The sequence below is a fragment of the Balaenoptera borealis genome (genome assembly GCF_965194805.1).
Source record: "Balaenoptera borealis genome assembly, chromosome: 3".
NCBI lineage: Eukaryota > Metazoa > Chordata > Mammalia > Artiodactyla > Balaenopteridae > Balaenoptera > Balaenoptera borealis.
This window is the reverse complement of record NC_138866.1, coordinates 91913759-91930670: the sequence shown is the minus strand read 5'-3', so window position 1 is coordinate 91930670 and position 16912 is coordinate 91913759. Positions and strand designations below refer to the sequence as shown.

The 16912-nt window shown below is 39.6% G+C and overlaps 2 protein-coding genes across 14 annotated transcripts in view; one reads left to right on the top strand and one right to left on the bottom strand.

Moving 5' to 3' along the window:
• FAM227B (family with sequence similarity 227 member B) overlaps positions 1-16912 on the top strand; it is a 308625-nt gene that overhangs the window by 259729 nt on the left and 31984 nt on the right. Inside the window, exons 12-14 of the mRNA XM_082387967.1 lie at positions 6730-6815; positions 10700-10769; positions 13626-13781. Coding sequence (XP_082244093.1) covers positions 6730-6815; positions 10700-10769; positions 13626-13748 — 279 coding nt within the window. The 3' untranslated portion in view covers positions 13749-13781. The remainder of the gene's footprint in view (positions 1-6729; positions 6816-10699; positions 10770-13625; positions 13782-16912) is intronic.
• Positions 13735-16912, bottom strand: part of GALK2 (galactokinase 2) — a 139722-nt gene continuing 136544 nt past the window's right edge. For all 13 annotated transcript variants that reach the window (XM_082387939.1, XM_082387943.1, XM_082387944.1 and 10 more), the window contains one exon: positions 13735-14293. In XM_082387939.1, coding sequence (XP_082244065.1) covers positions 14086-14293 — 208 coding nt within the window. In that variant the 3' untranslated portion in view covers positions 13735-14085. The remainder of the gene's footprint in view (positions 14294-16912) is intronic.

Genomic DNA, 16912 nt, shown 5'->3' with positions numbered 1-16912 from the left:
TTGCTTTGGCAATTCTAAGTCTTTTGTGGTTCCATATAAATTTTAGGATTATTTGTTCTAGTTCTGAGAAAAATGTCATGGGTATTTTGATACGGATTGCATTAAATTTGTAGATTGCTTCAGGCAGTATGACCAATTTGATAATATTAATTTTTCTAATCCAAGAGCATAGGATATCTTTCCATTTCTTTGAATCTTCTTAAGTTTCTTTTGTTAGTGTTTTATAGTTTTTAGCAAATAGTTCTTTCACCTCCTTGGTTAAGCTTATTCCTAGTTACTTTTTTTGGACACAATTTAAACGGATTTTTTTTTTTACTTTCTCTTTCTGATACTTCATTGTAGTGTAAAGAAATGAAACAGATTTCTGTATATTAATCTTGTATTCTGCTACCTTGCTGAATTCATGTATTAGATCTGATACTTTTTGTGTGGAGACTTTAGGTTTCTCTATATAGAGTTTCATGTCATCTACAAATGGTGACAGTTTTACTTCTTCCTTTCCAATTTGGATACCTTTTATTCCTTTTTCTTACTTGATTGCTGTGACTACAGCTTCCAATATGATGTTGAATAGCAGTGGAGAGGGTGGGCATCCTTGTCTTGTTCCTGAATTTAGCAGGAAGGCCTTCAGCTTTTCACCGTCGAGTATTAGGTTGGCTGTGGGTTTGTTGTAAATGCCTTTATTATGTTGAGATATGTTCCCTCTGTACCCATTTTGGTGAGAGTTTTTGTCATGAATGGATGTTGACTTTGGTCAAATGCTTTTTCTGTGTCTATTGAGATGATCACGTGTTTTTTGCCTTTCCTTTTCTTAATATGGTGTATCACATTGATTTATTTGTGTATGTTGAACCATCCTTACAACCCTGGGATAAATCCAACTTGATCATGATGTAGGTCTTTTTATGTATTGTTGGGTTCAGTTTGCTAACATTTTGTTGAGGATTTTTGCATCTATATTCATCAAAGATATTGTCCTGTAACTTTCTTTTCTGGTAGTGTCTTTGTCTGGTTTTGGTATCAGGGTGATGGCTTCACAGAATGAATTTGAGAGTGTTCCTTCCTCTTCAGTTTTTTTTTTTTTTTTTTTTGAATAGTTTGAGAAGGATAGGTATAAGTTCTTTGTATGTTTGGTAGAATTCCCCAGTGAAGCCATCTGGTTCTGGATTTTTGTTTGCAGGGAGTTTTTTTTTTAAATTATTGCAGATTCTATTTTACATCTAGTGATCAGTCTGCTCAAATCATCTGTTTCTTCTTAACTCAATTTTGGCAGGCTGTTTCTAAAAACGTGTCCATTTCTAGGTTGTCCAATTTATTGGCATATAACTGTTCATAGTATTCTCTTATGATTTTTTGTACTTCTGCAGTATCCGTTGTTATTTCTCCACTTTCATTTCTTATTTTGTTTATTTGGGTCCTCTTTCTTTTCTTCTTGGTGAGCCTGGCTAGAGGTTTGTCGATTTTGTTTCTCTTTTCCAAAAAACATCTCTTGGTTTCATTGATGCTTTCAATTGCTATTCTGTTTTCTACTTAATTTATTTTCTCTCTGATCTTTATTATTTCAGTCCTTCTGCTGACTTTGAGTTTTGTTCTTCTTTTTCTGATTTTTTAAGTGGTAGGTTAGGTTTTTTGAGATTTTTCTTGTTCCTTGAAGAAGGCCTGTATTACTATGAACTTCCCTTCTAGAACTGCTTTTGCTGCATCCCATAGTTTTTGTAAAGTTGTGTTTTAATTGTCAATTGTCTTGAAGTATTTTCTGATTTCATTATTGACCCATTGGTTTTTTAATAGCATCTTGTTTAGTCTCCATGTGTTCTTTTCCCATTTTTCTTCTTGTGGTTGATTTCTAGTTTCATACCATTGTGGTTAGAAAAGATACTTGAAATAATTTCTAGCCTCTTAAATTTGTTGAGGCTTGTTTTGTGACCTAATATGTGGTCTATCCTAGAGAATGTTCCATGCACACTTGGCAAGAATGTGTACTCTGGGTGTTTTGGATGTAGGGTCCTGTAGATACCAAATAAGTCCACTTTGTCTGTTATATCATTTAGGACCTCTGTTGCCTTATTGGTTTTCTGTCTAGAATATCTGTCCATTGATGTCAGTGGGGTTTTAAAGACTCCTACGGTTGTATTCCTGTTAAGTTCTCCCTTTATGTCTGTTAGTATTTGTTTTATATCTTTCGGTGCTCCTATATTGGGTGCACACACATTAATGAGTGTAATATCCTCTTCTTGTATTGGTCCCTTTTTCATAATATAAAGTCCTTCTTTGTCCCTCCTTATGGACTTTGTTTTAAAGTCTATTTTGTTTGATATGAGTATTGCTACCCCTGCTTTCTTGTCATTTCCATTTGCATGAAATCTTTTTCCATCTTCTTACTTTCAGTCTGTGTGTGTCTTTCACCTTCAAGTGTCTCTCTTGTAAGTGACATATTGTAGGTTCTTGTTTTCTTATCCAATCTGCTGCTCTGTGTCTTTTGATCAGAGCATTTGTTCCATTGACATTTAAAGTAATTATTGATAGGTATGTACTTATTGCCATTTTAAACCTTGTTTTCCTGTCAATATTGTAGTTCTTTGTTTCTTCTTTCTGTTTTTCCTTTTGTGCTTTGATGGTTCTTTTGTATAATGCTTGAGTTCCTTTCTTTTTGGTATCTGTGAACCTATGGTATGTTCTTGATTTGTGGTTACCCTGGTTTTCAAGTATGTTGACCCCTAACTATATCTATTTGCTTTAAACTGATAGTCATACAAGCTTAAACACACTCTAAACAATCCACATTTTTATAGTTCGCTCCCCCACATTCTTTGATTTTGATGTCCTATTTTACATCTTACCCTTTTGCTGCTAATTGTTGTTATAATCACTTTTACAAAAAATTTTTGATTGTTTTTTAATCTATGTACTAGCTTAGGTGATCTCAGTCCTTTTATATATTTGCCTTTTCTATTGTGACTGTCCCTTTTCTATAGATTCTTGTTTCTTTTCTGTTTAGAGAAGACCCTTCAATATATCTTCTAGGATAGGTTTAGTATTGCTGAATTCTTTTGGGTTTTGCTTGTCTGAGAAATTCTTTATCTGTCCTTCTATTCTAAATGATAATCTTGCTGGGTAGAGTATTCTAGGTTTCAGGTTTTCCCTTTCAGGACTTTGAATATATCATGCCACTCCCTTCTGGCCTGCAAAGTTTCTGCAGAGAAATCAGCTGATAGCCTTATGGGGGTTCTCATGTAACTGACTCTTTGTTTTCTCTTGCTTTTAGAATCCTCTCTTTATCTTTAACTTTTGCCATTTTAATTATGATACGTGTTGGTGTGCATCTGTTTGGGTTCATCTTGTTTGGGATCCTCTGTGCTTCTTGTACTTGGATATCTGTTTCCTTCTTTAGGTTTGGGAAGTTTTCAGCAATAATTTCTCCAAATACACTTTCAATCTCCTTTTCTCTCTCTTTTCCTTCTGGAACCCAGCTTATGCATAGTTTGGCATGCTTTATATTATCCTATAGATTTTGTATGCTGCTTTCATTTTTTTCATTTGTCTTTCTGTCTGCTCTTCTGATTGGGTGATTTCCATTAATATGTCCTCCAGATCACATATTCATTCTTCTGTGTTATTTAGTCTGCTATTCATTGCTTCTAGATTGGTTTTTATCTCACTAACTGAGTTGTCTAATTTTGATTTGATATTTTCTAGTTCCTTACTACAGTGATCTGCATTTCTATCAATCTTTTAATTCCTTTAGCATTTTTATTACCTCCTTTTTTGAACTCAGGGTATAGTAGACTGGTGAGGTCTGTTTCATTATTTGTTCTTTCAGGGGGTTTCTTTTATTTTAATTTGGAGTAGTTTCTCTGCTTTTTCATTTTACTTAACTTTCTCTGTCTCTATGAATTTAGGAGAAACAGTTATCTACTGTGGTCTTGAAGGGGTATTTTTATTTGGAAGCATCCCCGTGTAGACTGTGAATCCAATATTCTGGTGCGAGGGCTGGTTTCAGTATGGGTACCAGCCACATCTTTCCTCAGAGTGTGCTGGTTGTTATCCCCTTGATAGGGGAGTAACTGGTGTGGTGTCCAGAGCCTACGCTGGATGTTGGGTGGGGCCTCCTCCTTGCTCTGTGGCTGTTACAGCCCTGTCAGCAGTGGTGTCTGCTCCCCAGTTGTCAGAGTAAAAGCCCTGAGAGTCAGGTTCACTCAGGCTCCTTTGAACTTGAGTGCATGACCTGCTCCAAAGGAGGTGACTGCTGAAGCAAGTGAGGCCCGTGTCATCACAGTGAATCTATGCATTACCCATGCAGACATGGGCGGTTCTGTCTAGAAGCAGCCAAATGCCACATCTCTTTTCCTGTTGTGTTCATCCCAGACCTAGTGCTAGGCTGTGGTGTGGAATGGGCTGGTGCTGGGGGCTGGGGCTTTGTGGCTGCAGGAATCAAGGTGGTTGTGCTGCTGCCTGAGACCTAGGCTGCCTCTGTGCCAGACCTCTCCCAGGACCTGTCCGTGCCAGATGCTGCTCCAAGTTGCGGTGTGGGGTGGGCAGAGCCAGTGAACTCCCTTTGGGAAGCCAACCACTGCATACTCCTACCCAGGGGCTCTCCATCTGAGACTCAGCACCCCCTGAGCATCTCTGTAGCATCACCCTTTGCAGGCGCCGACAAAATCCACCACAGCTGGACCCGCCCCTGCCATGCAAGCAGTGACAAAGAGCTCTGCAGTCTGGCCTGGACTATACCCCAGGCCCTCCAAGCTATCTCCACTAAGCTAGATCAAGTCCTCTCCCAGGGTCTGTCTGCCAGAGATTCAACGCTTAGCCATTGCACGTATTTGTAGCCCTGCCCGGTGCACACCTGATATTGGGAAGTGTGGCAAGCCAGCTGCCAGTCTCTCTCTGTCCTGATTGTCAGCAAGCCAGCACACATGCACTCCTCACAAGTAGAGTCTGGGCTTCTCCAGCCCCTCTATCTGTCCCAGCGGATTTCCCAGCAGGCAAGGGGGCTCCCCAGGGTCTGCCCACGTAGACCTTTTCTCCTTTATAGATCCCTCCCAGGGACACCAGTCCTGTCCTGATTCCTTTTTTTCCATCCTACTCAGTTATGTGGAGATCTTTCTTGCAGCTTTGGTTATATAGGAGATCTTCTGCCAGTCTCCAGCTGGTTTTCTGTGAGAAATGTTCCACATGTAGATGTATTTTTGATGTGTTTGTGGGGGAAGGTGAGCTCCACATGCTCCCCTCCACCATCTTGATCCCCCTCCAGGCGTATCTCTTTCTTTAAGGAAAACCATACTCTAAAACCTAGCTGTGATGAAGGGGTTAAAGTAAACTTGGAATGCATCATAAAGAGCAGCGGACTTCTCTGTAAAATCTATTTCAGAGAGTTCCTATCCTATTCAGGATAACATAATCATCCAGACCCTCGCAAACTCTGTGCTTAGTAGGATGGAGTATGGTCTGCTGTCAACACTGCTTCCCAGCAACTTAGTGATGCTGTTAAGGAACCTTCTTAAACAGGTTCTATGGCTGGCAGAGAGAATTTATCACCTTGGCATTGCTGAGAAAGTCATCTGGAGTACACAGAAAACAAATGTTCTTTTCCTTGATTCTAAGACCTTAATATTCAAAGTATAAGTGATTGAAGATACTTTCTGAGTAGTTTAGAGTGTCATAGGAAAGACATAAATTTTATTCAAGTTTATTGTGAGAATCTTTGTTGTGGAGCCATTCATGTTTTTCCTTCTGGTTATCTCAACTGAGATACAATACTCAGGAAATTAAGTTCATAAGGTTAAGTGCCTATGTGGTCTTGTCCCAGGGACCAGATCCACTGAGCTTTTCCTAACATTCTTATACCAGATGATTAAGATTAAAATGAGCATCAAGGACATCCTTGAAGGGAGCAAAAATGTGTTTTAAATGAGCAAATTGCATTCAGAGAAAGATGGAGGTAATACTGAAGTGTGGTTCAGGTTGGAGAGTGGGACCATGGGAGGACAGACTCATTCCCTGCATCTTGGTGACTGCAGAGGTTTAAGAGCTCCTAGTTTACCAATGAGGCTAAGGTCTTAACACAAGATGAGGGCTGCCTCCTTGAGTCATTTACCAATTGCTACTTCAGAGGGAAGCGTCTGCCTTCCAGACACAGACATGGGTTAAGACCAGCGTTAGGGACACAGCCACAGGCTGTACCAGAAACAGACAGTAGAAGAGCCGCAGCCACATTAGCAGAACATTTATATCTTCTGCTTATCATCCTTTCCCATGCACTTAGCAGAGGTCGGGCTAACTGAGGCAGCCAACATATGCTGCCAGTCACCTCCAGAGCCCTTCAGAAGTCAAGAGACTTTGAAGTCCTCAGTATATGTAGAAATGAAGAAATGTCTAAACAGAGTTACCAAATGTACATTTTTAATATTACATTTAACAAATCACCGCCTGTAAAGCACACCAAAAAAACATGAAAATAGTAATTACGGGATTTATGAAACTACTACTAAGTCCTTGTGCGCTATGGATGGTGTGGTCCAGATAATGGGATATAAGTTTAAAGTAGTCTGATGGGTATTGTCTCCTTTTGGTCCTTTCAGTGCAACGCCAGACATAATATTCGTGTTTATACTCGAGACCCTTCATGACTGGGAAGCCCAGGCAAGATGGCTCCCTGAGTCCCCCTGTGAAGGATACTGTTAACCTCTCCCAAGTTTTCCTAGTTGAAAATCTTTCCTTAACCATAAGCCTATCACACCACCTGCTCCAACTTACTGTGATATTCTAAAGGAGGCAAAAAGACAATTTGCAAACAACCAAAAGGATTTTAGAATGTAAGTTGACTCCATACTATTGATAAATATAAAATCATAGAATCCTTTAGAGCTGTAAGCAATCATAGAAATTATCTACAACTAAGCTTCTTATTTTACTGACAAGGAGAGTCGCCTCTGAGCATCTTAACAGACTCGGAGATTCTTTTCAGGTAAGTGTCAAGGATGTATGTTGTAACCATGGAGACACGGCACATGTCAGGGATTGAAAAAAGGAAGGACGCTTTCCTGTGGTCTGGGTGGGAGGATGCACCCCAACGTGGAGAGACCAGGAGAGAGTTCCCAGGAAGAGAGATTGGAGTATTGTTCATTTACAAAGATAAGCCCTGGAAGAAGAAAAGAAAGGTTGTCTGTAATAGAAGGAGTTCCTTGTAGCTGGGGTGGCAGCAGGGGTGATATGGAGGAAAGCAAGACAAGGAGGTCTTTTCGGAAACGTTTTCCTGGGGAAACATTTTAAGTTTTTTGTGCTTAACTAAAATGATTACTCTTGGCCAGTTATGGTATTCTTATGTGCCAGGAAGCGAGAAATGGCTTAATGAGGATGCCCATCGATTTTTATGAGGACAGATTGGCAGGGTCCAATTCTTCTGTCTATGATATCAAGGTCACTGCCTAGTTGTCTTATTGCCTTAAAGGGGAGAAAGGATGGGCATCCCACCCTTTGGGTACCTGATGCTGTTCCGGAAACAAATCAAAGAGAGGTAAACAGAAGAGCAGCCAGCCTTGTCCTATCCAGCAGGCAGGACAGAAGTCTGAGCCTCTACTTTCCCCAGGGCCCCATTCCCCTCCCACTGACATACACACATGTGCATGCACGCACACAGACACACACACAGAGCCCTTAGATTTCCTATTTTCAGTGGGAAGAACAGGGATGGGCACCTTGTAAGAGGGCCCATGTGGGAACAGCAAGGTGGAGTCCAGGCTGTACTCAGCTGACATGGGTGATGCCTTTGGCACATGTTTATAAGGGGCAGTGTGCTGGGGGATTCCTCATACCAAGTGGTGCATTGGGAGGGGATGCTGAAGAACTGTTTTGTAATGGACCTTTACTGATATGTGGAAGGCAGCAAATTGTTGATTTATTCTTTCTCAATGAGAATTGCCTGCTTTATTTTAAAATTTAACTCCAAACTTTGACTTTATAGAGAAAAGCACATAATTAGTGAAGAAATAAAACTCCTAAGACAGCGACAGGAAAGAGTTGACAAGGAGCTTCATAGGTTTGTTTCTTATTCAAATCATAGTGCTTAAAAACATTTTAATTGAACAAATGTGTTACATAAACCACAATGGGTTTAATATGTAAAAATTCATTAACTGGAATATCTGCAGAAGTTTTCTACTCCGTAGTTCATCTAGAGTAACACTAACTTTGTTATCCACATAATCACTCTAATTTAATTAATTGCTAAACATTATCATCTCCTTTTACTCTACCAGATATAGGACTTAAGCTGAGGGCCTTTTAAATATAGACTCATAACCATGGGAAGATGTAAACTAGAAAAACAACCTATTTAGCTGGTCTCAGGCTAGTTCTTTGTCCCTTTCTGCCCCTGCTGCTTCCCCTATACATACAAACATTGTACCCCACTGAAACAAGGAAAGTTGGGCATATTTGTTTATTTTATGACAGTGTAAAAAAGAAAACTATAAAGTGTTGGGACTAACCCACTTCTTCCAGTACATCCACATAGGCAAGAATAAATGTCAGATGAGTACAGCCCTTCAAATAAACCCCTATGGGAAACCACAATTTTGTGCCAGTCATGCTGCCATACTTCTAATTGCTATTTTGGAACTTATAAAGCTAGTCTCCCAGTCACATGAGAAAATTCAACTCATTACTTTAAAATCTTACTTCATTTTTCACTAAAAATTTTATCACCCAGCTTTCCCCTTCACAACACATAAGATCTGATTCCAGATGACTTTTACAAGTTCCCAAAAATCACATCTATAGAGGACAGGATTTCTCACCACTCAAGATATGCAAAAGGATGCAGACTGGTTTTCAGAGCAACTCACAAGAAGCACTCAAATATGTTTTATGCGATGGCACATAGCTGGAGAAAGTGAAGGGGAAAATACTCATTTGGGTATATAACTCCCACGTGCCTGTTAAATTTATAGGCACAGTGTCCAAGTTTCTATCTGTAATCTTAAAAAAAAGATAGTCATGGAAAGGAAAGATAGAAAGATGGGAGATTGGGTAGTGGTGACACTTGCAAAACTTTGTGAATATACTAAAACCTACTGAATTTTATACTTTGAAAGGGTGGATTTTAGGTTATATAACATATCACAAAGCTGTTATTAAAAAAAAAGAAGAAGGGAACTGTAAATTAAAGTGAGTTGGAAAATGTAAAATAGATAGCTAGTGGGAAGCAGCCGCACAGCACAGGGAGATCAGCTCGGTGCTTTGTGACCACCTAGAGGGGTGAGATAGGGAGGGTGGGAGGGAGACGCAAGAGGGAGGAGATATGGGGATATGTGTATATGTATAGCTGATTCACTTTGTTATAAAGCAGAAACTAACACACCATTGTAAAGCAATTATACTCCAATAAAGATGTTTAAAAACATGATACAATAAAAAAAATACAATTACTATAAAAAAAGAAAAGTAGGTTGGAAGATGGATTGATTTTCACAAAGTGAGATGAACCAGTCTCAGGGTGACTTGAAGTCAAGAAGATTCTAAGAGTGTGTTACTGAAAAAAGGGCACCAGGGATATTTAAATATGACTATGAGAAAGAGACTCAGAGCCAGATTTTAGAAAAGCAGGGAAGAATAGTCCAAAAGAGTAGTAAGAAGTGAGGAGAAAACCTAGGTTAAGGAGATAAAATTGGCAGAGATAAAGTAGAGAAAGAGTAAGGGAGTATTTGTTAGTCAGAGAATACTAATGCAAGAGGCCCCTCAGAGGTAGCCCTACTGGGTGCCCTCAGGGGACCCCCTAGGCTATATGCTAGAGAAACCTAGAGCAGGCCTTATAGGGGTTTAGCTAATCCAAAGTTCATGCTTCAGCAAAGTGTATTTGGAATTTTTAGAAAATTTCACTTCCTACAGATTTCACAGAATAATTTCAAATGTTTCACTTGAAAATCGCCAGTGAAATCAATAGCCTTATACCATTTTTCATTTTTCTTTCTCTCATCTGTGTTTCTCTTGCTGTCTCTCCCTTGTCCCAAGTTCCTATCGTTCCTTGCCTGGCCTACCTCTGCTTCTGTCTTTATCCGTAGATCTCTGGAAAGTTTCCTGCTGCCTCCTCAATTCAACTATTCAACTCCTTAAAAATATTTCTTGAATGAGTACATGGTGACAGAAATCATGATAGATTCCTGGATCCCCACCCTTGATGAGCTTACAGTCTAGTAAGCGCCCCCCTCACCCTTTATCCTTTTCCATCTCTCTTTCTCTCTCTCCCCCAGATCTTTCCCGGGCCAGTCCCTTTTACTCTTCCCTCCCCAGTGACTCATCTTAAAATCTGCACTGGAGCCCAGTGAGTGGAATTAGTTGAGGGAATACTTACTGTGTGAACCATCTCACTGAAGAGGATGCTTCACTGCTGGGATGCAGTGTCACACAGTGGTTAGAATAGAGGGTGCAAGTCACACTGCTTGGGTTCAAATCCTCTATTACTTGCTAGCTGTATGACTGTGGACAGGTTAGTTAACCTATCTGAGCCTCTTTCCTCATCTATAACATAGGATAATAGTAGTACCTACTTCCTAAGATTGTTGTCAGAGTAACTAAATTAATATATGTAAAGTGGTGGCAAATGCCCAGCATATTAAACTCTTCGTAAATCGTGGCTCTTAGTTGGTGTCAGTATGAAAACAATTAGTTTGGTTACCAATTTTCTTTCTTTCATGATTAGGCTCCAAGCAAAGGCTACCAAGAAACCTTACGAAGTTAAGAATGATTTTGAGAATTTCCTACAAAAACTGGTAAGTTTTTTTCTGAAAATAATTGAGAATTCTCTCTCTAGCTTCTCTTATATAGACTGGAAAATACTTAATAAGCAATGTATGGTTTCACATCCAAGTTACAGTGGCAGGATGGAATACATTCTTGTTATTTAATCATCCACATGCACATTTAGGGTAATCTGTCTCTCATGTATTAGTGACAACCTCATGCTCACTCATCCCCATCCCTTGCTTCTGACCAGAAGCATTTTATGCAACTGAAAACCTCCAAATGCAGAATTTCAAACTAATAGAAAATTATTGGTATTTGAAGTCATATTTTATTTCCCATTAATAATTCAACAAAAATATATTGGATTCCAACTACTGTGTTAGATGAATGATTCTTGCCCTCAGTTAACAGAAACGTAAGAAATGATAAGGTTCTAAACAGTACTCAAGTGTAAGAAAGAAAGAAAAGGAAGGACATGGCCCCATCTTTCCAGTTTTCTTTGTCCCCTTCCCTTCTGCTCCACCTTAACTTACAGGCAGTCCTATTAAATCTAAAGGTCCTTCCTCCCTTCCAACAAGAAAGAACATGTAGAAAATAGTGTACAATAAAACTGAAGGTTGGACAATCTGCGGTCAGGAATAAGAGAGAGCTTTTCATTTTCAGTATGTCAGGCTTCCATGCAAAAATCTAGAGCAGTTCTCATTGGCTACTGATGTAATGTCAAAAACAGGGGTCAAATAATCTAACCAAATTCCTATGAGCCAGAAAGGTAATGGAAAGGGGTAATATTGTTGGGTGTTTAATATTAAAGAAATATTGGGTGTTTAATATTAAATAAATAGTACTATTCTTTATTCCACAAAAAAAATTATTTCTCCCTTTTTTTTCATGGTCTCTCTTAACTGCTACTGCTAGAGACATGGGTACAGAGAAATATTTATTTAGTATGAGAAAACTGTGCAAGTGTACTGGTAAAGGGCAAGTGACCTCAGCTGGTAAATAGTAAATGGCCTGAGTCTTAGAGAAACTACAGGAGCTATGGACACCGTAGCACACTGGAGAGTCTGTGCCTCAGCGAAACAAGGCAACTACTTCCTCACCTCTAGTTCATTGTGGCTCTGCAGGAATAGAGGCCAAAGTGTTATCAGATCTTCCACCATTTGTAATCCAAATTCTTCTGTAAAATTCCTGTTTAGGACTCAAGTTTTTAAATACCCCTAGAGGCCAAACTAAATAAATCTGCAGACCAGACGAGGCCTATGGGCTGCTGGTTTGCAACCCCTGGTCTAAATGCTGGACTTGGAGCTCTTCAAAAGCTGGCTCCAGCCAGTATAGCCAATCTTATTCTCCACTATATCCCAAGGCAAACCCTTCACTCCCATTGAGTCTTCCCAACATACCATGTTTACCCATAATCATATACTTTGCTTATCTGCCATGCCTACTCCCCAGCTTTCAAATTCTATTCATCCTTTAAGGCCCTGCTCAAATTGCATCTTCTACATGAAGCTTTTTTCCAGTGGCCCTAGCCCCATCCTTTCCAGGCAAGTTCGATATCTCTCATAATTTCTAGAATAACACTTGGTGATGGTTTCATTGGAAAATAGTTCTTTTCTTCAAGCCAGACATCAAGACAAATATGGGAGTAGATTCTGGCTTAGAACGACTATGTCCTCCAAAGCAGAGTGTGCACTAGAAATTTTTACTTACCTATTTTGTAAAGAAGGTATCTCACGGTGAAAAATTTAAAGGCAAGTGGCTTTTTTTTTTTTTTATAGTAATCCAGGCATCTTCAAAGAATTATATATCAATCAACCACAGATCTTCTGTGGAAAATGGAAAGGTTTTAAAAAGCAAAGGGTTATCATTTTAAATCAATTTTTAAAATTCAAAATTAACAAATTTGACTTAAGCTTTCTCAAGTACTTACCTTTCTGCTAAGAATGAAAATGCACCAGAACTTTATTTTAGAATAGAATAATGGATTTCCTAGTACTTCATATGACTGCTGTCCTTCAAGAAATGTAACAACCAGCTTTGCCTCAGCTTCTCTGAAACTGAGATTCAAGATGATGATGTCCAGTCTTTTTGCTCATTAATGTGCAACTCAATCACAGAATAATAGAAAATTGTGCTGAACTTCTGGATAATTCATGCCATATGACTGCTGGTCTCTCAATTATCTGACTATGTCAGAAAAATGCTTTTCGTTCTAAATCTTCATATAATTCAGGAAAGCCTTCCTGTAGTCTATCCGTGAGAGAGAGCCACTCATTTACCATCACCACGTGGCCAAACTTTCTGTCCATTTTGATAAACATATACAGGCACCCACCAATACCCCTACCCAATCCCAGAACCCATGCTCAGCCTTTTCATACTTTCACCCTCATGCCTCACACCTGCCCTACATTGGTCCACATATACAAACAAGCTTTGCTAGACACACAGCGAAGATGCAAGTCACAGATGGGTTTTCCTAGAATAGTAAACATGCCTCCTGGATTAGAGAGGCATTTGAGAAAAGGTAGGATAGAGTGGGAAGAAAGTAAATTCCATGAACAAATTGAATTATCTGAATTAACATCCAGATAATTGTCTATCTCAATGTGAATAGAGATAAAAACTTGAAGTGGCTTTTATCTAAGCTTCTCTATTATGACAGAAAGCTCAGGGCCAAAAGAATTGAAAGTGACTGTTTATATGATATCACATGGTTAAAAAAAAAATTAAATGAGCCTGGGATTTTCTTCCTAAATCCATCTTTAAAAAAAAAAAAATTTAAGTGATCCTCTTCATCTTGATAACTGGGAGAATCTCACTTTCAAGTATACAATATCCAGGAAAATCTGTGAATCCTTAATAACGTATTATTTTAATAGCGTTCTGAAGCCCGAACTGAGAGAAAATTTCTGGCATCACTATCATCATCATCATCAACAACAGAAGACTTCAACCTTGAGGAAGAAGAATGCCAAGAGAAACCAGAAATAAACTGTACTTAAGAATGTATGTTTAATTCAAGTACAATCCATGAGGTCAGTATTGATGGTCTTTTACCATTTGTTTTTAAAAATCTTGAAATCAATAAATCCAGTAAATTATCTTAAGAGATCTGTCCAAGCATAATTTTGGCTCTTATTGGTAGAAAACATATTTTAAGATGGAAAAATAATCATTATGAAGCATAGGGAGCTTTCAACCATTTCTTTGGAAATACATCTTGATAATAGCAACTGTTCATCATAATACAAAACAGAAAGAGGATTAATTTGCTGTGGCATAGAAGTCCTGCCAGTTCCTAAATGCTCTAAATAGTTTCTTGGAGATTTTTTACATTGTTTAGGCCTCAAGGAAAACCAAAGCTCCACCTCCAGGTTTGGTAGCAAACAAACTCTGCTTCTCAGGCACTAAGCTTAGATTGCTCCTCTGGTAATAAGCTTCGTGCACATTTGCTAGGAAGCTGGGCAGCTTGTCAGCAGGTACTATCGATACTGTGCAGCCTCCCCAGCCTGCTCCAGTAAGTCGTGATCCTTGAGCCCCAAATTTCCTAAAACAATGAGAAAAAAAAATTAGAATCTGCAAATGAAAATGAGAGTGATTTTCCTGGTGCTTTAGAACAGACAGCATCTCCAAGAACTAAGAAGAGATTATGTAGTGTGTTTTGTGGGGTTTTTTTCAGTACTGTCAAACATTTTAGGACATTAAGAAATTATTTATACTATTGTTTGAAGGTGATTTGAAATTTAATTGTATCTAAAACTAGCCCCCAGTTTTGGCTCTTAAGTAGTAAAAGTCAGTAGTACTCCTGTTTGTTTCATAAGGGTTGGCAATAACCCACTGTAGTATTGATTCCATAAAGCCACCACTTGAAGAGTTGTATAGCAAGCCTATAGGTGATCAGGAAGAGGGAGTAAAAAGAAAGCAGGCAATGGACATGATCAACATGATGAATCAGAAGGTTGCTCCATATGAGGGCAAATCAAACTTTAAAGTGCAAGTCTTATATATACAAGTGAGAGCTTCCTCTGGGGGCTATTTAAGCTGCATTCGGTCCCCTAGAACAGACAGCCTAGATTTGTGCTGAATAAATTTATCAACAAAGAACATGTTACTAAACTCTAAATTAGTTCGTCTGTTCAATCTCTAAAGGGAAATTATGCAGACCTTTCCACAAAGAGGATAGTGGCTTCTGCAGGTCCATCCCCATTTTCCCTGCACCTTCAGGAGCTGGCTGGTCTGACAAATGGACTCGGAATTTATCATCAGACAAAACGTGTGATTGAGATGGAAACTACTATATAAGCCACCACACAGCAAGGGGTAATTTTAGTCACCATCAACCAGGCACAGTTTCAAGCCTTGTACAAAAGTGAAAGGCCCTACACAAAGTACAACGATCACTCATCTTTAAAAGATGCAATTTATCCTGACAATAAAAGTTAATGTATCGACAGGAAGACACTGGAAATCACCAAAAAAGATAACCCACATCCAAAGACAAAGGAGAAGCCACAATGAGACGGTAGGAGGGGCGCAATCACACTAAAATCAAATCCCATAACTGCTGGGTGGGTGACTCACAAACCGGAGAACACTTATACCACAGAAGTCCACCCACTGTAGTGAAGGTTCTGAGCCCCACGTCAGGCTTCCCAACCTGGGGGTCTGGCAACGGAGGGAGGAATTCCTAGAGAATCAGAATTTGAAGGCTAGTGGGATTTGACTGTAGGACTTCAACAGGACTGGGGGAAACAGAGACTACATTCTTGGAGGGCACACACAAAGTAGTGTGCTCATCAGGACCCAGGGGAAGGAGCAGCGACCCCGTAGGAGACAGAATCAGACGTACCTGCTAGTGTTGGAGGGTCTCCTGCAGAGGCGGGGAGTGGCTGTGTCTCACCGTGAGGACAAGGACACTGGCAGCAGAAGTTCTGGGAAGTACTCCTTGGCGTGAGCCCTCCCAGAGTCCACCATTAGCCCCACCAAAGAGCCCGGGTAGGCTCCAGTGTTGGGTCGCCTCAGGCCAAACAACCAACAAGGAGGGAACCCAGCCCCACCCATCAGCAGACAAGCAGATTAAAGTTTTACTGAGCTCTTCCCCAGGGCAACAGCCAGCTCTACCCACCACCAGTCCCTCCCATTAGGAAACTTGCACAAGCCTCTTAGATAGCCACATCCACCAGAGGGCAGACAGCAGAAGCAAGAAGAACTACAATCCTGCAGCCTGTGGAACAAAAACCACATTCACAGAAAGACAAGATGAAAAGGCAGAGGGCTATGCAGCAGATGAAGGTACAAGATAAAACCCCAGAAAAACAACTAAATGAAGTGGAGATAGGCAACCTTCCAGAAAAAGAATTCAGAATAATGATAGTGAAGATGATCCAGGACCTCAGAAAAAGAATGGAGGCAAAGATCTAGAAGATGCAAGAAATGTTTAACAAAGACCTAGAAGAATTAAAGAACAAACAAACAGAGGTGAACAATACAATAACTGAAATGAAAACTACACTAGAAGGAAGCAATAGCAGAATAACTGAGGCAGAAGAATGGATAAGTGACCTGGAAGACAGAATGGTGAAATTCACTGCTGTGGAACAGAATAAAGGAAAAAGAGAGAAAAAAAATGAAGACAGCCTAAGAGACCTCTGGGACAACATTAAACACAAAAACATTCGCACTATAGGGGTCCCAGAAGGAGAAGAGAGAGAGAAAGGACCCGAGAAAATATGCGAAGAGATTATAGTCGAAAACTTCCCTAACATGGGAAAGGAAATAGCCACCCAAGTCCAGGTAGCACAGAGTCCCATACAGGATAAACCCAAGGAGAAACACGCCAAGACACATAGTAATCAAACTGGCAAAAATTAAAGACAAAGAAAAATTATTGAAAGCAGCAAGGGAAAAACGACAAATAACATACAAGGGAACTCCCATAAGGTTAACAGCTGATTTCTCAGCAGAAACTCTGCAAGCCAGAAGGGAGTGGCATGATATACTTAAAGTGATGAAAGGGAAGAACCTACAACCAAGATTACTCTACCCAGAAAGGATCTCATTTAGATTCGATGGAGAAATCAAAAGTTTTACAGACAAGCAAAAGCTAAGAGAATTCAGCACCACTAAACCAGCTCTACAACAAATGCTAAAGGAACTTCTCTAAGTG